This window comes from Paroedura picta, chromosome 1 (assembly GCF_049243985.1).
Source record: "Paroedura picta isolate Pp20150507F chromosome 1, Ppicta_v3.0, whole genome shotgun sequence".
Classification (NCBI taxonomy): domain Eukaryota; kingdom Metazoa; phylum Chordata; class Lepidosauria; order Squamata; family Gekkonidae; genus Paroedura; species Paroedura picta.
This window is the reverse complement of record NC_135369.1, coordinates 23,302,022-23,323,811: the sequence shown is the minus strand read 5'-3', so window position 1 is coordinate 23,323,811 and position 21,790 is coordinate 23,302,022. Positions and strand designations below refer to the sequence as shown.

At 54.2% G+C, this 21,790-nt stretch overlaps 2 protein-coding genes across 4 annotated transcripts in view; one reads left to right on the top strand and one right to left on the bottom strand.

Moving 5' to 3' along the window:
* Nucleotides 1-1,264: 1,264 nt before the first annotated feature.
* SCYL1 (SCY1 like pseudokinase 1) lies at nucleotides 1,265-19,854 on the top strand. Of its 3 annotated transcripts, XM_077327562.1 has the most exons (18): nucleotides 1,265-1,512; nucleotides 1,817-1,957; nucleotides 2,588-2,710; nucleotides 7,368-7,588; nucleotides 9,566-9,656; nucleotides 9,847-10,002; nucleotides 10,905-11,063; nucleotides 11,957-12,064; nucleotides 13,479-13,592; nucleotides 13,831-13,986; nucleotides 15,150-15,338; nucleotides 16,476-16,551; nucleotides 16,649-16,837; nucleotides 17,045-17,175; nucleotides 17,764-17,865; nucleotides 18,210-18,488; nucleotides 19,146-19,212; nucleotides 19,294-19,854. In XM_077327562.1, exons 1-18 carry the CDS (start codon nucleotides 1,399-1,401, stop codon nucleotides 19,416-19,418), a joined length of 2,541 nt encoding a protein of 846 aa, XP_077183677.1. In that variant the 5' UTR covers nucleotides 1,265-1,398; the 3' UTR covers nucleotides 19,419-19,854. The 3 variants fall into 3 exon arrangements, with proteins under 3 accessions (XP_077183677.1, XP_077183687.1, XP_077183697.1); XM_077327572.1 differs by lacking the exon at nucleotides 17,764-17,865; XM_077327582.1 differs by lacking the exon at nucleotides 1,265-1,512 and having other exon boundaries at nucleotides 1,817-1,950.
* Nucleotides 19,790-21,790, bottom strand: part of CDC42BPG (CDC42 binding protein kinase gamma) — a 61,875-nt gene continuing 59,874 nt past the window's right edge. Inside the window, exon 37 of the mRNA XM_077327553.1 lies at nucleotides 19,790-21,037. Coding sequence (XP_077183668.1) covers nucleotides 20,972-21,037 — 66 coding nt within the window. The 3' untranslated portion in view covers nucleotides 19,790-20,971. The remainder of the gene's footprint in view (nucleotides 21,038-21,790) is intronic.

The following is a 21,790-nucleotide window of genomic DNA, read 5'->3' as shown; positions in this document are numbered from 1 at the left end:
AGTTAACAAAATGGTGTAGTAGAGAAAATGCATAGAAAGAACCCACACACACAGAAGCAACACAGCAAAATGAAGCAAATGGACAGTCAAGACAAAAAGAGAACACTTCTCCTTACAGCCCATAATTCACACATGGGAACCACTGCAAGTCAGAGACTTCATGGGAGAGAAGTCTATAATTTAATATTAAAAATATGAGTTGGAATGGAACCTCCACATTCAGAAGTCAGCAAGTCATCATCAGCAAGGCCAGATGGAGAAGAGGGAGTGGCCAAGCCTCCTTTCCTCGATCCTAGAACTTGCTATCACTGCCAGCCTTTTCACTTGCTCTCTTGCTTCCTTCCGGCTCAGCGTGGTTTACATTGTAACTCTCATAAAGCAATACAGTACAATGAACATCTTGATTCAAATAAACATATTCAACAGTGAACTTGTATCGACCAGTGCAATTTAACAATCGGTACCCAACAATCAACCATTACTTTGTCTGCACTGTGGTTTCGTTTTTCTGTGGATGCACCTGACGGGGGGGGGGGGGGGGGGGAGGGGCTTCTGGCTAATGGCTGCTGGCTTGTTTATTTGTCCTAGTGGAAGAGCTCCCTTTTGCAAGCCCCGCGGAATTGTTTCAGCTCTGGCAGGACTCTGAGGTCGTCTGGGAGCTTGTTCCAACAGATGGGGGCGAAGAAGAAGAAGAGTTGGTTCTTATATGCCGCTTTCCTCTAACTGGAGTCTCAAAGCGGCTTACAATTGCCTTCCCTTTCCTCTCCCCACAACAGAGGGAGGGAAGTGAGGCTGAGCCTTCGGGGAGGGCGGTATATAAATCTAAATAAATAAAATAAATATCACTGCTCGGTCAGAACAGCTTTATCAGTGCCGTGGCGAGCACAAGGTCACCCAGCTGGCTGCATGTGGGGGAGCGGGGAATCAAACCCGGCATGCCAAATTAGAAGTCGCGCTCCTAACCACTACACCCAGCTGACAGGAGAGGACCTTCGCACTGACAAAAGAAGCCGCAGAAAAGGGCAGGGGGGACCCACTGGAGCCCCGGGGGAGCTCGGAGGATGCCGGAGGGGGCATCGGGGGCGTTTCCGCACGCGGCGTTAGGTGCATCCCGGGCCGATCAGAGATTCCTCCAGCGGCGCACCGCTCCCTCCCGCAGGCGGCTCCTCCCGCCGGTGCACGGCGCTGCTGCTCTTTGCTTACGAGGCAGGGGGAGGAAGAGAGAGAGAGACTCTGCACATGCCCAGAAGCTCCCTCCGCGCTGGCGCCGCAACCACTTCCGGGGCCGTCCCGCGGGGATCCGGGGCTGAGTCTGCCGGGGCCGCGGGGTCGAGTGGCGCCTCCTGCCGGGGCCGCTCCGCCGAGCCGCCGGGGGAGGGAAGCCCGAGCCCCGCCAGGATGTGGTTCTTCGCCCGGGACCCGATCCGCGACTTCCCCTTCGAGAGTGTCGCCCCGCAAGAGCCCCCGCTGCAGCCCGGCGGGCCCTGGCAGCTGCACCGCGGCAGGAGGAAGGTGGGCGCGGGCGCAGGCAGAAGTTCCCCCGGGAGGGAGGGAGGGAAGGAGGGAGAGGGATTGCCACGTCGCCCAGGGGCTGCCCCTCTGCTGGGCTAGGGCTAAGGTGGAGGCGCCCGCAGGGGACAGCGCTGGCGGTCCCCTTTCTGCCCCGTGGGAGAGGACGGTCCCCTTTCCGTCCCGGGGTGGGGATGGGGAGCAGCATCCGCATCCCCTGGGCGGGAAGGGATCAGCAGCATCTCCTCTGCCCCTCGTCCTTTGCTGACCGCCCCCTGGGGCACCTGTCCCCACCTTCCTTCCCCAGGCGACGGGCGATCCAGTGTCCCTCTTTGTGTACGACGTGAAGCCCGGCTCGGAAGAGCACACGCAGCTGGCCAAGGCCGCCTTCAAGCACCTGAAGACTCTGCGGCACCCCAACGTCCTGTCCTACATTGACGGGTTAGAGGTAGTATATTCAGGGGTGACTTCTGGGGCTCGTGGCTGGGGGGGGGGCGACAAGGGCGGCTGGGATGGAGGGGGGGACTTTAGGGCTGGGGGCCCAGATTCCTGCCTTGCTCTAAGGAGCTGAGCCCACCTACGCTTGCCTTTGGGACTGGACAGGGGACTCTTGGTCCTTACACCGGAGGAGATGGACAGGTTTGCTTGCAAAGCACTGCTTGAAGGCTGGCTAGGTTGGGCGCACCTGTGCCGCGCTTTCCCCAGTCCTCTTCTCCTGTCAATTAGGACTAGCAAAATATTCCTGCTTCCTGGAGAGCAGAACTGTACCTTGTAACATGGTCATGCTGTCTCTCTTCCATCTTGGAACACAAGGCTGGGAAGGGGCAAGCAGAAACCGTCACTCACTATACCTGCTCTTGCAAGGCTGCCATGCCAGGTGTCTTCCAGCCCTGCACCAGCATCTGCCTGCACTCTTCCCCGACATGGATGTTTCTGTGGTGCCAAACCTCCTGGCTTTGCCCAGCCCTCCCTTGGGGGTAAAGGCAGAGAGGGGGATCCAGTGGATTGCTCCTGGCCCAGTTTTGACACTCTTGCTCCTGACGTGGGAGCCGGAGTCAGTTGTTGTTTGCTTTGGCAGACGGAGAAATGTTTGCACGTGGTGACTGAGCCGGTGGTGCCACTGCGGGCCTATTTGGAGTCTCGAGGCGAAGCGAAGGGATTGAGCGAGTTGGAGATCTCGTGGGGTTTCCATCAGATAGTGGTGAGTCCTCTGGAGTGATGAGTGGTGTGAGAGATTATGGTTTGGAGCCTTTCTGGTTAAAAAAACACCTTTTCCAAGTGATCTATTTGCTCAGGCAGGCAGCTTTTGATGCTCAGCTCTTCTGGTTTCAGACAAATCTTCTGGGGGAGGCATGTTCAAAGAGCAAGTCCTGTAATTTTTTGATACATTCTTATGTTCCCCACCTCTGCTAGTCACAACCTTGAAATTAGGCAGATAAAGAGTAAGGTTTGCACCCAGATGTTCTTAAGTACAGCAAAACAAAATCAGAGTCCCGTGGCACCTTTAAGACCAACAAAGATTTATTCAAGGCGTGAGCTTTCGAGTGCAAGCACTCTTCCTCAGACTATGCTTGCACTCGAAAGCTCACGCCTTGAATAAATCTTTGTTGGTCTTAAAGGTGCCACTGGACTCTGATTTTGTTCTGTTGTGCTGCTTCAGACCAACACGGCTACCCACTTGAATCCTAATGTTCTTAAGTAGTTAGGGAAGGAAATATTCAAAGAGTGCAGAACATGGAATACTGTATCTCTGGGAAGACGTTCTAACATTCCTAAGCTGTTGTTTGCTTTAATATCCTGGATACAAAATGATGTATTTTGGTATGTTAAAGGATCACAACTAGTCACCAGAGTATGGGATGTACAATGTCTGGGAAAGTTTCTGCTTCCTGTCATTTAACCAATTTGTAATCCATAACAGATCCTCGCCAGCGGGGAGGGGGCCGGGGATGGATTCCACGGGGCCTACCAAGCACACCCGCCGCTTCGCTGGGCCACCGGGTGTGCTAGGCGGCCGCAGTGGGGGCCTTTCAAAGCTCATTCTGACGAACAGGCTTTGAATTTAGTAAAACATGTTTCATTATTTCAGCAGTCAATGTATAAAGTGCACCAAGGACTGAATATGAAGTTCAGAGTAGTGAAAACAATGAAAATACAGTCAGTGCTAGACTCTTGAGGTACTTAAGCTTCCAGTTTTGGCTATTTCTGGGTGGTTGATGGGTGGGCCTCAGATTTTTGGCCAGATTCTGGAGGCCATGGTACGTTGGCTCAAGCAGAGTCGTCTGAAGAATCCAGCTAAGATGGAGGTCCATTGGCTGGGTAGACATGCCGGGGGGGGGGGAGTAGTGCTGGGTAGACATGCCAGGGGGGGGGAAGTAATGCAATTGACAGGGTCAATTTAACACCTTAGACCAGGGGTAGTCAAACTGCGGCCCTCCAGATGTCCATGGACTACAATTCCCAGGAGCCCCCTGCCAGCATTCGCTGGCAGGGGGCTCCTGGGAATTGTAGTCCATGGACATCTGGAGGGCCGCAGTTTGACTACCCCTGCCTTAGACCATAGTCAGGAGCTTGGGTGTGATTCTGGATGTCTCCTTATCTATGGAGGCCCAGGTCACGACTGTTGTGCACTAGGCATTCTACCACTTCTGCCAGGCGTGACAACTGACACCTCTTGTCACTTGACCTGGCCACTGTGATCCACACAAGGATCCCCTCCAGGCTAGACTTCTGTAATTCAATCTATATAGGGCTACCCTTGACAGTCCTCTGGAAACTCCCAGCTGGTCCAGAACACAGCAGCTCATGTCCTTACGAGGGCACAGTGGAAAGCACACACTAAACCTGTGCTCTCCCGGCTGCACTGCCTCCAAATTGAAGACCAAATCAGATTCAAAATTCTGACTCTTACTTTCAAAGTCCTAACTGGTCTGGGAGCCTGGTATCTATGGAACCGCCTCTTCTTCTGTGACCCAAGATCATTAAGATCAAGTGATCAGCATCTGCTAAGGGTCCTCAGCCTCAAAGAGGTAAATGGCCTTGGCCAGGGCTTTTTTGGCCCTAGCCCTGGCCTGGTAGAACGCTCTCCCTAGTGCAACTTTTCCCAACTTTTTACCATGGAGGAGCCCCTGCAATAATTTTTCAGGCTTCTAGTGGTGTCAGCTGGCCATGTCTCCCTGCCACACCCCCAGAAGTGACATGCCACTGGAAGTGACATCACTGCCTGCATTAACAGGCAGGCTCAAGGAGGAATGAGGGGGGAGAGACAGGAGGTGGTTTAAAGCAGGAGCAGGCTTGAATTTGGGCCCTTCCTCATCCCAGAGGGGCCCCAGCATTTCTAGGCCAGAGGCCAAATAGTGCTCAGATGTGTGCAATAGGGCTGAAACAAGGAAAGGTGGAGAGGCAGGGCTGCTTCAAGATATTTGATTCCCCCCTTCCAAATGTGGCTGCAGACCAAACCAACATAAGATGAGGGAGCTACTTTAACACTTTCCCACTAAAATCCCTTCCCTCTTCCCAGCTTGTTTTGCTGAGGAAAATATACAAGCAGCTCTATCTTTCCTCTGGAAGGGGAGCAGAGCTGTTGCTGAAAAGGTCTGGAGAATGAAGTGACAAGGGGACCGCCAGCCTGCTAGAATCAGGGGTGCAAGAGGGGCTGTGGCTCAGTGGTGGGGCATCGGCTTGGTCCGCAGAAGGTCCCTGATTCAACGTCTGGCATCTCCTGGGAGCAGGTGATGTGAAAGACCTCAGACTGAGGCCCGGGAGAGCCACTGCCAGTCAGAGTAGGCAATATGGACCTTGCCAGGCCTGTCATCTGACTCAGTAGAAAGCAGCTTTGTGTATCTCTGCTTGAGACTGCATCAGGCAGGTCTTGAGAAAGGGCAGAAATGTCTGGCCACCTACAGATAACTGCAGCAGGAAATGACTTTGTCACATGGCATTTATCTTGCACTTCACAGTATTAAAACGGCTTCATCTAAATTACCTTTGCCCAAGAGCAAGTCATGTACAAGTTGGTGGGGGGGGGGGGCAGAATGAATGGCTTGCTGAATTCAGGCTGAAATGAGAGAATGCCCAGGCAGGATTTGAGAAAGGATTTTCAGTTTGGAGACCTGTAAAGAATGAAGTGGGCGAGAAGGGGAAGGGAAGCTGTAGAGACAGGAGATCGGTCAGGGAATCAAGACAACGGGGAACAGAAAGATTAGGAAGCGTAGTTATAATTTTTAATGGAAGTACCGTAGGAGTATTTATTTTATTTATTTAATGCATTCATTTGCCACTTTTCTCCCTTACGGAGCTCAAGGCAGTTAGCAGCAGACAAAAACACATAAAATCAAGTACATTAAAAACATAAACAACAGGATTTAAAATCACAAGTCAGGACTACTAATGAACTAAACCAAACGCAGTTTCATGTATTAGCTCCCTCTCACTAGAGATCCTCAAGCTGCGGCTGGACAGATACTTATCCTGGATGCGTTAGGCTGATCCTGCACTGAGCAGCAGGTTGGACTAGGTGGCTTGGATGGCCCTTCCAATTCTAGGATTCAGTCCTAAATAAAATGGTCTTCAGCGGTCTCCTTGGTGGAGTGGTGAGGAGTGCGGACTTCTAATTTGGCATGCCGGGTTTATTCCCTGCTCCTCCACATGCAACCAGCTGGGTGACCTTGGGCTCCCCACAGCACCGATAAAGCTGTTCTGAGCAGTAATTCCAAGGCTCGCTCAGGGTGTCTGTTGTGGGGAGAGGAAAGGCGATTGTAAGCCGCTTTGAGACTCCTTCGGGTAGAGAAAGCAGCATATAAGAACCAACTCTTCTTCTTCCTGAAGATTGAAAGTGAGGGGGGCCAGGCACACTGCCCTGGGGAGGTAGTTCCACAATCCTGGGCTGCCCCCGAAAAGTCCTCCTGCTCTCGAATATCGACCAAATGGTCTTCTTCATTTGATGGGACAGTCAGGAGGGCCTCCCCCTGCGTTCTTTGGTCCTGGGCAGGCACATCTGGGAGAAGATGGATAGACCAGTCCCCAGTGATGTAGGGCTTTAAAGGTCAAAACTAGGGTTGTGCGATTCGGCTGGTTCGGCGGCCGTTCCCTCCGGGCGCAGCCAGCGCCACTCCGCGCGGGGGGGAGGGCGGTGCCGGCAGCGGCGTGACAGCGGGCGCAACCACACAGGCACGCCTGCGTGGTTGCGCCCGCTGTCACGCCGCTGCCGGCACCGCCCTCCCCCCCCTGCGGTGCGGCGCTGGCTGCGCCCGGAGGGAACGGCCGCCGAACCAGCCGAATCGCACAACCCTAGTCAAAACCAACTCCTTGATTTGGGCTCGGGCCCTATGTTCTCAGTAGCTCTCCCTGACCAGCAGTCTAGCTGCAGCATTGCGCTCTAGAATTCATGCCATCCTTAGAGCAAAGGATTCCAAACCGACATTTATGTTCATACTAAATCTATGAATGAAGCAAAGGAGGCACTCTCCTCCCTTTTTCCTCCCTGGCCATCTTAGAGGGTTCATTCATGTTAAGCGAGGGTGAGAACAAACCCAGCCCTATGGGGCAAGTCTAATCTGTGTAGCCGATAAGAACCGGATGCGGCTTTTCCCTGATTCATTAATTCCAGTGGAAGTCTTACTCGGTTGTATCTTGCTCAGTGCCTCTGCCCCAAGGAGCATGCAATCAAAAACAAAGTGGTTTATGGGAAGAGAAAGGGACCAGAAGTGATAAGTGTGAACCAGTGCAGTTATACTCACCAAGGCTTTAGTGCGGTGGGCAATAACAGACTGGGGGGAGGAGATATACATGGGGCAAAGAGATCTTGGAAGGAGGCATGCAGTTCCCACCCACTGCCCTGGTCTCTCCTGCCTCTCTAGAAAGCCCTCAGCTTCCTGGTGAACGACTGTCACCTCATCCACAACAATGTGTGCGCAGCAGCCGTGTTCGTGGACCGGGCCGGCGAGTGGAAGCTGGGCGGTCTGGATTACATGTGCTCTGCGGTGGGCGACAGCACCATACCTCGGAAGGGGGTCCCCGAGCTGGAGAAATACGACCCACCTGAGCTCACAGAAAACAGCAAAGCCCTCGGAGAGAAATGGTGAGTTTTTTTTGATGCGGGAAAAGGAGGGGGCCGCACCAAGCATGGAGCAAAAACCCAGGGGCTATTGGTACAGTGGGAGAACTGAATTTAATTCATTCTGAGATCCCTGCGCATTTTGCTTTGGCTTCCTGAGTAAGATCTGCAAAATATCACGGCCTTGACGCTTTCCACAACAACGGAGGGAAATCAGCTTCATTTCCCCACTGTACCAATTGTCCAGAGTGTTTCCGAAGTGCTGCTTGGGGGCCCTTTGATTTCTGACAGGCCTGCGGATGCTGCAGGCCCCACTTCTGCTGGGTGTGGTCCTCTCTGTTGTTCTCTGGTGTTATCGGTGTGTGAGACTGTTAAAGGAGCTGTCCTTGGATGCCTAGCACTTGGGCAATGTGGTGTAGTGATCAAAAGCCAGTGTGGTGTAGTGGTGGCAGCCTCCAATCTGGAGAACTGGGTTTGATTCCCCACTCCTTCTCCTCCTCCACAGCCAGCCAGCCAGCTGGGTGACCTTGGTCCAGTCACAGTTCTCTCAGAGCTCTCTCAGCCCCACCTACCTCACAATGTGTCTGTTGTGAAGAGAGGAAGGGAAGTTGATTGCAAGCCAGTAGTGAAAAGTGGGGTTTTACAATCAACTCTCCTCCTCCTCCTCCTCCTCCTCCTCCTCCTTCTCTTGTAGTTTCTATAAACCAGGGATTCCCAACCAGGGTCTGTGGGACCCCAGGGGTTCCACAGTAGCTCTGAAGAGGTGTGGTATTAGGGGGGTCTGGGCTGTCTTCTCAGCTCCTCATCTTTCTGGCCTACCTGAGGCAGAACTTTCATAGTACTAGTAAAGGTATGGGGAGAGAGCAAAAGGAAGGTTAAGGGGGCAGGTAGTGATGTCACTTCTGGGGGCATAGCCAGCTGACATCACTTCCGAGGCTCCCTGACGTCTGAAAAATTATCTCTGGGGCCCCTCCGTGGTCAAAAGGTTGAAAAAAGCTGCTCTGAACAAACAAAGTAAGCAAAATAAGAGTGGTCCTTGGGGAGCTCACTTTTCAGCTCTGGGGACAAGAGAAAGCAAACCTCCTAGGCTGCTAAGGGAAACATTGAGCAGTCTGCATTAGACTCTGCATAGGCAGGCAGGTTTTTAAAGGAAATCTTGTCCAAGCTGTGTCACACCGCAGAAATTTGGGGCCACCCAGTTGCCTCTGAGCTCAACCATTTTCAGAATTCAGTGCTGAGAACACTCTGTCTAGGGCAGCTTATACTGCAAGCTTTCTATGCTGCCATGTTTCACTGGTGTATCTGCATGTTACACCACTGTGAGGCCTGGCTGGCATTCTGAGCAGTTTCCAGGCTGATCTTGGCGCTGTGGTCTCAGTTTTCCAGTTGATTTGAGGGCTCTGGGCATTGCATTGATGTCATTGCCGGGGGGGGGGGGGCGGGAAGAGTTGCCAAAAATAATTTTTATGCAGCCTTTCTCAACTTTTTACCATCGAGAACCCCAGAAACATTCTTCAAGCTTTGAGAAACCCCAGCAGTGGCACAATTTGGTTGGGAAGCAGAGCTGCCCAGGGCCCCTCCCCTCCCCCTCCAGGCCCATCACTGGCCATTTTGGGAGGGGGGGGTCGACATGACTATGGCCACATCACCCAATAAATGTTCAACGGGAAAACTCTTCCAGGGCTGTCAAGAAACGCCAGGGTGTCACGAAACCCTGGTTGAGAAAGTCTGGTTTAATGGAACTATCTCATTTGACTTGGCTGATCTTGTCACTTTGGTCACTGCAGGTGGCCTGTTTGGATGAGGTTTTGGTTAAATCACATGGTGGATTATGGGATGTCCGTGGCTGAGTTAGCATTTTAAACCTGTCTGGATGTTCACTTGTTTCATATTTGTTGATTTTTTAAAAATATTAACTTTGTAGAAAAGAAATCAGTTCCACAATGTGGAATTGTGTCTGGACCGTCAGCTGCCTGTTTAACCTTTCCTGTGTCGTAACAGGTCTGCTGACATGTGGCGTCTCGGCTGCCTCATCTGGGAGGTCTTCAACGGGCCCCTCTCCCGCTCCTCTTCCCTCCGGTCTCTTGGAAAGGTGAGCACCTTGAAGACGGAAGGTGGCAAAGGAGTGCTTCTGCCCAGCGGGAGGGGGAAAGAGCCCGAAGGCCCAGGGGGAGGGGAGTTTGCCTCAAGGCTTTATGGGTTGTGGAAGGGGCCAGAGGTCAGCGGCAGCAGGTCAAAGGATGACGGCCCCTCCTATCTTGCTGCTTCCTCCCCTTCTCCAGATCCCCAAGTCCTTGGTGCCCCATTATTGTGAGCTGGTCGGCGCCAACCCAAAGCTGCGGCCTAATCCTGCCAAGTTCCTGCAGAACTGCTGTGGGCCGGGAGGCTTCATGGACAACCATTTTGTGGAGACCAACCTCTTCCTGGAGGAGATCCAGGTATGTGAGAGGGGAAGCGAGTTCTCCGTGGTCCTTGAAGATGTGGCATTTGGGAAGAAACTGCAGTTCAGTGGTAGAGAACGTCCTTTGCACACAGAAGGGCCCACATTAGTATTCCAGTATCTCCTCCCAGCATCCTTTGTGGAAGACCTTTCTGCCTCTGATCTTGGAGAGTTTGTGCTATTCAAAGCGGAGAGTATTCTTGTGCCTGGACTATCACCCGTACATGAAACTGCCTTATGCTGAATGTGACCCTTGGTCCTTCAATGTCAGTATTGTCCACTCAGACAGGCTGTGGCTCTCCACGATCCCAGGTAGAGATCTTTCACATCACCTCCTACCCAGTACTTTTAACTGGAGATGTCGGGGATTGAAACTGGGAACTTTTGCATGCCGAGCAGGTGCTCTACCACTGAGCCACAGCCCCTCACTCAACAGGGAAACTGTGTTTCAAGGTGCACTGCACTGGCTCTGGTGGACAAAGACCAACGAAGGACTGGAAGGAAATCTCAGATAACTAAAGCTTTGCTGCTAGTGCTCTGTGAGGGGCAAAGGCTCTCCCCTTGGGACTAGTGGAGAGGCAGGTCTCTAGACTGGGAGTCAGGCAGGTTGGGGGGCTTTTAGCTGGTCCTCCGTTTCAAGTGCTGGCTTGACCAGGGGATGAGGTTCGAATGTTTGGGCATAAAGCACAGTATGACAGTCTTCTGCGGATGCAGTATCCTGGATGGCTTTCCCATTCCCAGGTGGCGATCTTGCCCTCACCGGGTATGGGGTGGGGAAAAGAAGGTGAAGAGAGCCTGCATGACTCATCTGTCCTAGCCCCGTTTCTGGCCTTGTTCTGCCTGGTGGGCCTTCCCTCTAGGGGAGGCTGTGGATGTGACACACTGACTTCCCTCCCCCAGATTAAGGAGCCTGCCGAGCGGCAGAAGTTCTTCCAGGAGCTCAGCACCCACCTGGACACCTTTCCGGAGGATTTCTGCCGCCACAAGGTCCTCCCGCAGCTCCTGACGGCATTTGAGTTTGGCAATGCCGGCGCTGTCATCCTCACCCCACTCTTCAAGGTTAGTGCGATGGGTGGGTTCCAGGGTGGACCAAAAGGGATGTCCTGTGTGTTTGAAGACCCATGTAGTTTTGTTCTCCTGGAAGAGCTGAGGGCCCTGCAAAAGCTGAATAAGTTCTGCAGGGCCTGCAAGATGCAGCCTATCCCCCAGGCATCTGGTTGAGGGAGGAGAGGGGAGGGGGCTGGAAGATCTGCCCTCTGCCTTCCTTTCTCTCCCCTCTCCTAGGGGAGATTGTCGTCTTCCAGGCCTGGCAGTTGAGAGCTTTGCAGCTTGGATGGGGTTAGGTATTGGGAGTTGGGAGGGGTGTTTTAAATTGTTATTAAACTCTTTTAGTGTTTGGTTGGATGTAAGCCACTGGGAGCCAGCTGGCCTGAGAGTGGTAGCCTTTAAGAGTAATAGTAAATTTAAAAATTAATAAGAATAAGTGCTGGGTAAGAATAACGGCTTATTAAACTAGCTGCTTTTTAGCCAACTGAAAGCGTTTAAATGATGTGCGTATTCTCTTTTGAGAAGATGGAAGGAATCACACTCATGTCTGCTTCTCAGTGTTGGAAAAAGAAGGGGATTGCTTCTTCCTGCCCCAAAGGAGATCCCCCAAAATTTGGCTGTGCCGTCTCCCAGCAGAATCACATCGTTCTAAGCCTGTTGACTTCAAAACTCTCGAAGGGTGTAACTTCGCTTGGGGTGGCAACACTGGTGTGTTCTTTCCACTCCACAGCCCCACTGCTGGGACACAGACCCACATGAATGAGTTGGATGAAGTTGATTAACCCATCAGAATAACTAGGCACCTGTCAAGGGATGACTGTTGCAGGGTCAGGGGGAGGTCGTGGGCCATATCTTGCCTGGGATCAACAGGCTGCTGCTTCTACCTCTCCCTTTTGTCATTCCAGGTGGGGAAGTTCCTGAACGCCCAGGAATACCAGCAAAAAATCATTCCTGTCATTGTGAAGATGTTTTCTTCCCCCGACCGGGCCATGAGGATCCGGTTACTGCAGCAGGTGCCTCAGATCTGCTAGCCAGTGCATTAAACTTGCACATGATGCAAAGGGGCTTCTGGTGACACAAGAGGACAGCCGGGGATGGGGCAGGGGGTTTACTCTGATTTCTGGGTTCAAGCTTCCAAGGGCAGTCCTAGAATCATAGAAGAGCTGGTTCTTATATGCCGCTTTTCTCTACCCGAAGGAGGCTCAAAGCGCCTTACTATTGCCTTCCCTTTCCTCTCCCCACAACAGACACCCTGGGAGGTGGGTGAGGCTGAGAGAGCCCTTATATCACTGCTCAGTCAGAACAGCTTTATCAGTGCTGTGGCAAGCCCAAGGTCACCCAGCTGGCTGCCTGTGAGGAACAGGGAATCAAACCCAGCTCGCCAGATTAGAAGTCGGCGTTCTTAACCACTACACCAAGCTGGAATCATAAGAGTTGGAAGGGACCTCCAGGGTAATCTAGTTCAACCCCATGCAGAATGCAGGGGATTCACAACTATCCACAGTGACCACAATTCCATGGCCCCTCCCCAAAATTCCGGGCCAGTCTGGCTTGGAGGAAATTTGCCTCCCTACTCCAAAGTGGTGATCCTGGGCAGGTTTGCTCAGAATCCTGCTGAAGCCTCTTTGGTGGGACTTGCTCCCAAGAAAGCTTCCTGGGCTTGCGCTGAAGGTGAGGCTCAGCTGGGACTGAGGGGCAGGACGATCGGCTGTGTGGAGAGGCTTGAGGCCAACGAGCTGAGCACTGGGCTCTCCTCTGTCCTTCCCCCCGGCCATTTGTTGTGGGGCTGACAGTACAAGGCACCAGCCTTTGGGGTCATCAGGGCCTAGTCTGCATACAATAGATCAGGGGTAGTCAAACTGCGGCCCTCCAGATGTCCATGGACTACAATTCCCATGAGCCACTGCCAGCAACTGCTGGCAGTGGCTCATGGGAGTTGTAGTCCATGGACATCTGGAGGGCCGCAGTTTGACTACCCCTGCAATAGATAATGCACTTTCAATGTGCTTTCGCGGCTGGATTTTCCTGTGCGGAACAGGAAAATCGACTTCTAAAGTGCATTGAAAGCGCATTATCTCTTGCGTGCAGACTAGGCCTAGGACAAGTCGGGTGGGGGAGAAGACAGGTGAAGGGAGGGCATCGGCCGGGTTGGGGTCTTTGGGTCCTGACCTGGGTCTTGGGGATTGCGCCTCAATTGACGGCCCTTTAAACCCATCCTTGTTGAAGCTTGGAAGTTAAGCTGGGTCAACGGCAGCTTCTGCCGCCATTAGACCACCGTGGAAAACCCGGGTTGCCAGGCAGAGGAAGGTGATGGCAAAACCGCCTCTGCTCCTCTCCGGCCTTGAATGGAGTCCTCTGTGAATCAGCGGCCCAGTCTCCTTCTGCTGCCGGTGAGTCGTTTGCTGACCCTAGCCGTTCGTCTCTCAGATGGAGCAGTTCATCCAGTACCTGAACGAGCCCACCGTCAACACCCAGATCTTCCCCCACGTTGTTCACGGCTTCCTGGACACCAACCCAGCCATCCGGGAGCAGACGGTGAAGGTCTGTATTGGGTTGCAGGGGGAGGCAGTCTGCCCAAGGCCCTGCTCCTCTTGAGCAGGGCTTCCTTGGAGGCGGATTTATGGGCAGGAGGGAGCCCAGCTGCATCCTCCCCCCCCCCCCCCACCCATGGCTTTGGGAGGCCAGATAGAAGACAAGGCTCTTGGCTGGCGATGCGGTCCAGCTGCTTCTTGCTTTCCCCAGTCCCACTTCATCTTGACCCATCCCCCTTTCCCCGCAGTCCATGCTGCTTTTGGCTCCCAAGCTGAACGAGAACAACCTCAACGTGGAGCTCATGAAGCACTTTGCCCGCCTCCAAGCCCGGGACGACCAGGGGCCCATCCGCTGCAACACCACCGTGTGCCTCGGCAAGATCGGGCCCTACCTGAACGCCAGCGTGAGTGCCGGCTGCTCTCGGAAGGGGCTTCCTCTCCAGGAGCCGAAGGGGAAAGGAAGGGGCGGGAGCTTTCTCCATTTTGGATGTTGGGTTCTTAGCAGAACGGAGCAGGGGTGGGGGGAGCCTGGCAAGGCTGCAGATCAGCATCCGCCACCCTGTGCGCTATGAAAGCCCCTCCTTGCTCAAGGGCACGTCTGGGTTTGGTGGAACTGAAGGGCAGTCAGTGCAGTGCTGTCGTAAGAGTGGCAGGTTCTCGGTCAGCCCTGTAAGCTACTGGGTCCTCTCGGGCCAGTCTCTCTCCTTCAGTGGTGCCCCAGGATGGTTGTGGGGTTAGAACTGGGGAGGGGGGAGCAGCCTGGGTAGCCCAGCTTAGCCTGGTCTTCTCAGGACTTGGGAGTGAAGCAGGGATGACCACAGACTGTGTTTGGGTGGGAGATGGCCAAGGAAGACTGCAGAAACAGCACGAAGGCAGGCAAAGCACCTCTGTGCCTCTCTTGCTTGGAACTTAATTCAGTTTCAACTTAGCATCTTCTTCAAATGCGGGGGGGGGGGGGGGGAGGAATCACATCTGCCACCCCAAGTTCCTCATAGGAAGCGCAGGACAAAAATTTGATTTGATCATGTTGTCGTTTTGATGGGTTTTTTGCTTGCTTGCTTGTTTTTCTAAACTTGGGGTTTTTTGGCGGCCCTGGAAGGGTTTCCCAAATGGGTGGGAGTGAATTGATTTTTAATCTATATATTTTAAATTTGCTAAACATTTATCATGTGATAAGACCATATATGGTCATGCTGACCTGCCCCTCCCCTCCCCTCCCCTTCAAAATGGCCAAGCTGTGCTTCCCAACCGTATTCTGCATGATCGCGCCACTTCTGAGGTTTCTCGAAGCAAGAAGAATGCTGCAGGGGTTTCTTAATGGTAAAAATGTTGGCAAAGGCTGTTCTAAAAAGCTTTCTTTTTTTTTGAACTGGCCTCCTTTTGCAGAGTTTGTTTTACTGCTCTTTTGCGCTGGGATGGATATTTACCCCCCACACACACACACACACACCAGGCATACTAAGCCAAGGCCCTCCCTTTGGAAATAACTGGTTCCAGCTGGCATTGCCAGGTTCTCCCCAGATTCTGTAAGATGTCAGACGCTTGCTGTTCTTTCTCTCCTCTGCAGACGAGGAAGAATGTCCTGATCTCGGCCTTCACCCGGGCCACAAAGGACCCCTTTGCCCCATCGCGGGCTGCTGGCGTCCTGGGCTTTTCAGCCACCCACAACTTCTTCTCCATGCACGACTGTGCCTTCAAAATCCTGCCTGTGCTCAGCACGTTGACCATGGATCCAGAGAAGACGGTTCGGGACCAGGTAAGCCTTGAGGATGCAAAGGGAAACTTCTTCTAGGCCAGGGCTGGCCAAACTGTGGCTCTCCAGATCTCCATGGACTACAATTCCCACGAGCCCCTGCCAGCACTGGCAAGGGCCCATGGGAATTGTAGTCCATGGAGATCTGGAAAAGCCACAGTTTGTCCAGCCCTGCTGGAGGGGGAGCACAGCATGAGTGAGCAGTCTCTGTAGATTTTATAGGTTCCCTTAATTTGGGGAGGTCTGATGGTGGGATACTGGCTGGCTTTCTGTGGGCCAGGTGGGGGGTTGGGAATGTCAAGGTGGAATGGCATGGGTGATGGAACAAGAATTCTGCAGATCAGTGGAGCAGGAGGAGGCAGCTCTAGGGCCAGCGTGGGGAGCCGAGGCACGGCAAACTCTTCTGCCTGGCCTGCAGGGCCAGTTATTGGAGGCAAGCCCCTGGTGTGCTGGCAACCCATGAGCAAGTGACTGCTGAACCTTTCTTTCACTTCCTCACGCCCACGTAGCCACCCATCTGTTTTGGACGTGAACCACGAGGGTCGTGGAAGAGCCTTGTGTTGAGCGTGCCTGGTCACGGACACAGCAAGGAGCCAGAGGCCGCTGGTGCAGTCTGAGAATTAAATTTCCCCCGAAGCGCCACCCCCTTCTTGTGCCTTTCACCTAAGCTTTGTCAGAGAGGTCTGCAGAATGTCGGAGTATAAACTTTCCACAGCAGAGCGTGGGAAGCGTTCACACTGAATTTTGCAGATTTTCACGATGAAGCATGTGCAAAAGGCTTACGCAGATTCATTCTCCTGCTGCCCCAGCAGCCTCTTGTGTTCTTTGACCCGTGCTTATAGTCTCGCCCGGCCAAGTGCACCTTCCTCTCTTCTCCCCCTTCGGTTTGCTGGCACACCAGCCCTTTTGCAGGTAGGCATGTGAGGCTTCGGGGTCCTGGGGCCAAACACGTTGCCTGCCTCTGCAGGGGCTTGCTTGAACATGCGTCCCTCACCCAACCTCTGGAGTATCTGTGCTCTGGGGTGGGAGGGAGTGCCGGCTTGTGACACTACAGGTGGAACCTTGCAGCCAGGTAGGGAGGGATCGTCCCTCGGAAAAGCTCTGATTGGTGACTCCTGTTTGTTGCCTTCCTCTCCTCAGGCGTTCAAGGCCATCCGGAGCTTCCTGACCAAACTGGAAACAGTTTCCGAAGACCCGGCACAGCTCCCTGAACTGGGTGAGCGGCCTCGGGGACTGGGAAGGAGCGAGGTGCAGCTTTGGGGCTGGCTGGGAGAGGAGACAGGGCCGAGCTGAACCTTTTGCCATCTCTTTAGAGAAGGACGTCCAGGCAGCCTCTGCCAGCCCTGGGGCAGGGGCAGCCGCCAGCTGGGCAGGGTGGGCTGTGACGGGGGTCTCGTCCCTGACGTCGAAGCTGATCCGGACCAACGCAGGGGCAACACAAGCGGCGGAGAACGCGACTGAGGGGACGCCAGCCAGTGCCCCAGCAGAGCCCCCGAGAGCAGGTCAGTGAAGGCTGAAAAGCCACTTTGGTGCATGCTGCCATGGCGAGGGCAAGCCAGCTGTACTGGCCAGGGAAAGAATGGACGGAGGGCATAGGGGCTCATGGCTGGCCAAGCCCCAGTTGGCTGCTTTTGCAGGTTCCCCACTGCAGCCATGCTTCTGGCCGAGTCTTGTTTCAGCTGCTCAATACAGCCTTCTGCGTGTTAAAGGGACTGGGCCACCCCCTGCTGCAGAAGGGAGAGCAGCCCCCTCATCCAACCATTGGGACCTGGAGGAGGACGTGACAGAGGAGGACAGCTTGGCTGACCGGTGGGACGATGAGGACTGGGGCAGTTTGGAGGTGAGAATGGGAGGACTCCTGGGGAGCTCGCTCGGCCAAGGAGCGCAGGGAGGGCAGGGCCAGGGCTGGATTTTGTGGGTCTTTGACTTGGTCTTTTTGGGTACAGCGGACCTCTCTGCTCCAGCTAAGCATCCTCTAGCTCAGGGGTAGTCAACCTGTGGTCCTCCAGATGTTCATGGACTACAATTCCCATGAGCCCCCTGCCAGCATTTTCTGGCAGGGGCTTATGGGAATTGTAGTCCATGAACATCTGGAGGACCACAGGCTGACTACCCCTGCTCTAGCTTGTGTTGCCGGAACTATCTGCTGCTTAGAAAAAAGCAGCTGTCCTCACACATTTCAAGTTGTACTCCATTCTCAATTGTTTTGTACCTTTTGTTCATATTGTAAACCTCTTTGTACACATTTGAGTGGAAAATCTGCATACAAATGTGCTAAACAAGGTGCCAGTCTGCGGCTTGCCGCTACCACTGCGGGCTGCTCCCGCTCAGCCTTCCTTATCAGAGCGCTGTTGCAGGGCTGGGGCCAGCTGTCTGGCTTTGGGGAGTCCTCGAGGACCGAGCTCTCGTTTTCTTTCTTGGTGTGCAGCAAGAGGCTGAGCAGCCCAAGCGACCTGGCAGCTCCGAGGACTGGAACAGCCCTGGATGGCAGGAGCCAACCACAGCAGCCAAGAAAAGCGGAGGCAGGACAGTAAGTCTGTGCCCGGGCAGCCCCTCTATGGACACAGACTCCCCTAAAACTCCCATCTTCATTTGCTGAGGGGAATTAGCTCTAGAGACCCATTGGAAAGGCCTTTTGAGCAGTTGGGGGAAAGGGACAAAGAACACCAGGGTTTGAGCGGCTGCCAGCCCACTGTCTGGTCATGCGAACTAGGAACCTGCATGTATTTTCAGTGAAAACCCGTGTTCTGCCTTTGGGACTCTGCTCTAGAGTAGGCTTTCCATGTAGAGAGAAGCCAGGCTTTGAAGGTTTTGAGCACAAGTCTTGTCCCTCAATGCGAACTGACCCCCACAAGCTGTTGTGGTGTTCTGCAGGCAGCCGGCTCCTCGGCGAAGCAGGACTCTGACTGGAATACCTCCGACTGGGAACTGGAGTCCTCCTGGGGCCGCCGGAAGGGGCAGGGCTCCGCGGCGGACGAGGGCTGGGGCAGCGGTTGTGAAGGGGACCTGACCGCAGGGCTGGCCCCCAAAGCTGCCACAACCCCACCAGAGGGCACCAGACTGGCCAGCGAGTACAATTGGGAGTGCGTGGCCACGGCCCAGAAGCAGGATCCCTTTTCGTCCCTAGCAGCAAAGCCAGCAGCAGACAGCCAGGTAGGGGCCGGGCCTCTGTTACCTTTCCGTCCCCCTTCCCCTGGGCCTGAATTGCAGCCGAGGCTTAGACCTGCGATGGGCCACGTGGATCACATCCAGGGGAGGCCGACTGAATGCTCAGCACAAGGGGGCACGAGGCGGTTGGAAATGAGCCTCTGAATAGTAAGAAAAACCAAACAGATCCACCAGCCCCTTGAATTTTATGCTGGAATGAATGGTGCTGGGCAGGGAGGGGCTGTGGCTCAGTGGCAGAGCATCTGCTTGGCATGCAGAAAGTCCCAGGTTCAATCCCCGGCATCTCCCAGGACAAGGTCTGTGGAAGACCCCTGCCGGAGACCCTGGAGAGCTGCTGCAGGTCTGATGGACGATGGGCCCGATTGGGCACAAGGCAGCTTTACGTGTGTGAATTGTCAGTCTTTGATTTATTCCAGCATAAGTTTTGTTAGTCTTCAGTGGCATTCCCTATCGGCACAACCGGTAACAGTGGCTGCAGCCTCACCGATCTGCCCTGCAAGCCCTCTCTTCAATGTCGGTTTCTGCCTGGATTCTGGGGCTGATGGGAGGCGGGCAAGTGGGTCTCCGTTCTCCCCTCTGGCCAAGGCAGGTGTGGTCCACAGTCTCCTCCCCTTCTCACACCCCCCTGTTGTCTGCTTCCAGAGAAATACCGAGGGGCTCGGAGACTGGGGCTCGGAGGAGAACTGGGAAGCGCTGGAGTCGGACCACGGTAAGCTGCCCTCTCCCTCCCCCGCTGCTGAACTGGAGGCGAGGACGCCTGCCGACGCCTGTCTCTCTGTCATCCCTGCAGGGCCCAGCAAGGCTGAGCTGGCCCGAAAGAAGCGGGAGGAGAGGCGGCAGGAGATGGAAGCCAGGAGAGCGGAGAGGAAGGCGGCCAAGGGACCCATGAAGCTGGGGGCCAGGAAGCTGGACTGACGGCCTTTCTCCGTCCGCTGGGAAGGACCCTCGCTGCTGCCGAAGCAGCCGGAAGGAGTTTCCTCATCCTCGAAGGAGGTTCTAGTAGAGAAAGACTCCGGAGTCGCTCGGCAATTTGCCTCTTTGGGGAGGCAGGGGGGGATGCGAACTGTTGCAAACGCCTGTCAGCTGCTGGCCTGACCAGAACGGTCGCTGCCAAGAACTGCTCCATCCTAGACTTTCCCTGTTTGCCTGCCGGTCCCTCCCTGCTGCAAAGGAACTTGGAACTTTAGAGGGAATAAGCATCTCTCTGCATAGAATAGTTGGCTCTCTCCCACTTGTCGGCTGCAGGGCTTTCTGTAGGGAGGGGCGTGTGTTAATTTTTGCCTGTCTGAATGTTCTGCAGTTTTATTGGTTTACACGGAAGATTACACAGAAATAAATTAACTTTTAAGGAGCCAGGGAAATTGCCGGCTGTGGTGTGCGTTCCAGACCTCCTAAGCTGTGCTCTTCCTTGGCTTTTCGGAGCCAAGGGTCGGAAGGGGACCTGAGGGATGGGCCCTTCTGGGATTGCCGCAGGCTGCTGAGATTTCGCGGGCCCTGGAGTGCATGCCCCTGTGGGCACTGCTTTCTGCACCATCGCTGGGGGCAGTCCCACATTCAGGCTCTGTCAAGGCACTGCAGGGGCGTGGGGTAGTTCAGCAGCTGCAGGTAAGTGCCCCATCCTCCCCCCTCTCCAATAATATTGAAGTGCTTCAGGGAAGAACCCTCCCTCTCCCCCACCATAATAAAATAATTAGGCTTAGACCCTTTTGTGTTCAATTCTTTCCACCCCAGAGGGAAAAAGAGCCACCTGCAAGCTGTGGTGTGCGGATGAGGGAGCAGATGGACAGTGGTGTGGGCTAGGGCGGGGGGGGGGAAGGCGTCTGTCTGCCTTGCCCTGGCAAGCTGCAGCTGTCTGGGAGCAGTGGCTTTTTGTTTGTTTGTTTGTTTGCCCCTGCCACATCCTTGATGCATCTCATCCCTTCTCCTACCAGGGTGGTTCTGCCTCCCTCTCTTTAGAATACTGCAGAAATTAGATAAGCTTTTTAAAAAAAACACACCCATAACACTCTGGAAAGTGCCAAGGGCTCCCCCTTCTCCCCTGCAGCAGGAAGATGAGATGCTCGTCGGGGGGGGGGGGGGCTACTTTCATGGTCCTTGAGAAGCAAGAGTAGGCAGTAGCCAATGGGCCAGGCCGCTGCCTTCCCTGAGATATCAGCGGTGCATAGGGTGGGTGGGGGGGAGCAGGCTGGCTGGCTGGCTGGCTGGCTGGCTACAGCTCCTGGCACATGTCTTGTTGTGAGCCCCAGGCCCTTTGGAAGCCTGCTGCACAGGTTTCATCATCCTGCCACGCTGTCTGGCAGAGGGGGACGGTTATTTCCCCAGGTGGGCGAGAGAAAACAAAGGTCTCCGTCAAGCACTGTCTCTCTGCCGCCGCGGGAGAATCCCTGAAAAGGCCCCTGGTTTTGTCGTAAGCGGCAGTGCGGCCAAAGGCAGGCGGCAGGCAGCGGTTATTTCGGTGGCCCATCCCGTCAGGAGTTGGTGCTTTCTTGGCTGGAGCTGCTGCAGGGGGGAAGGCTCCGCGTCCGGTCGGAGATCTGCCGCACAAGAAACAAGACCCTGGTCAGTAGCCGTTGCGTGCCATTCGGTGTTTTCCTTGGGTTGAGTTTGGCTGGGATAGCATACCCTAATGCAGGGGTAGTCAACCTGTGGTCCTCCAGATGTTCATGGACCACAATTCCCATGAGCCCCTGCCAGCAGACGCTGGCAGGGGCTCATGGGAATTGTAGTCCGTGAACATCTGGAGGACCACAGGTTGACTACCCCTGCCCTAATGCAGCCCAACACAACCTACCTGCTGCTTTGCCAGTGAAAAAGGAAGGAGAAAGACACCTTTCTGACTTCAAAAAAACAAACGAAAACATGTTGCAGCTTGCAGGAAGCATGCACAGAAAAGCCTTGCGGGAGGGAGGCCACAGCAAGGAGACCTCGAATGAGATCAAAAAAGGGAGGAAGGATGACCTGGGAAACTACAGACCAGTGAGTCTGACCTCTGTTGTGGGGAAGATAATGGAGCAGATATTAAAGGGAGCGATCTGCAAACATCTGGAGGACAATTTGGTGATCCAAGGAAGTCAGCATGGATTTGTCTCCAACAGGTCCTGCCAGACCAACCTAGTTTCCTTTTTTGACCAAGTAACAGGTTTGCTGGATCGGGGAAATTCGGTTGATGTCATTTACTTGGATTTTAGTAAAGCTTTTGACAAGGTTCCCCATGATGTTCTGATGGATAAGTTGAAGGACTGCAATCTGGATTTTCAGATAGTCAAGTGGATAGGGAATTGGTTAGA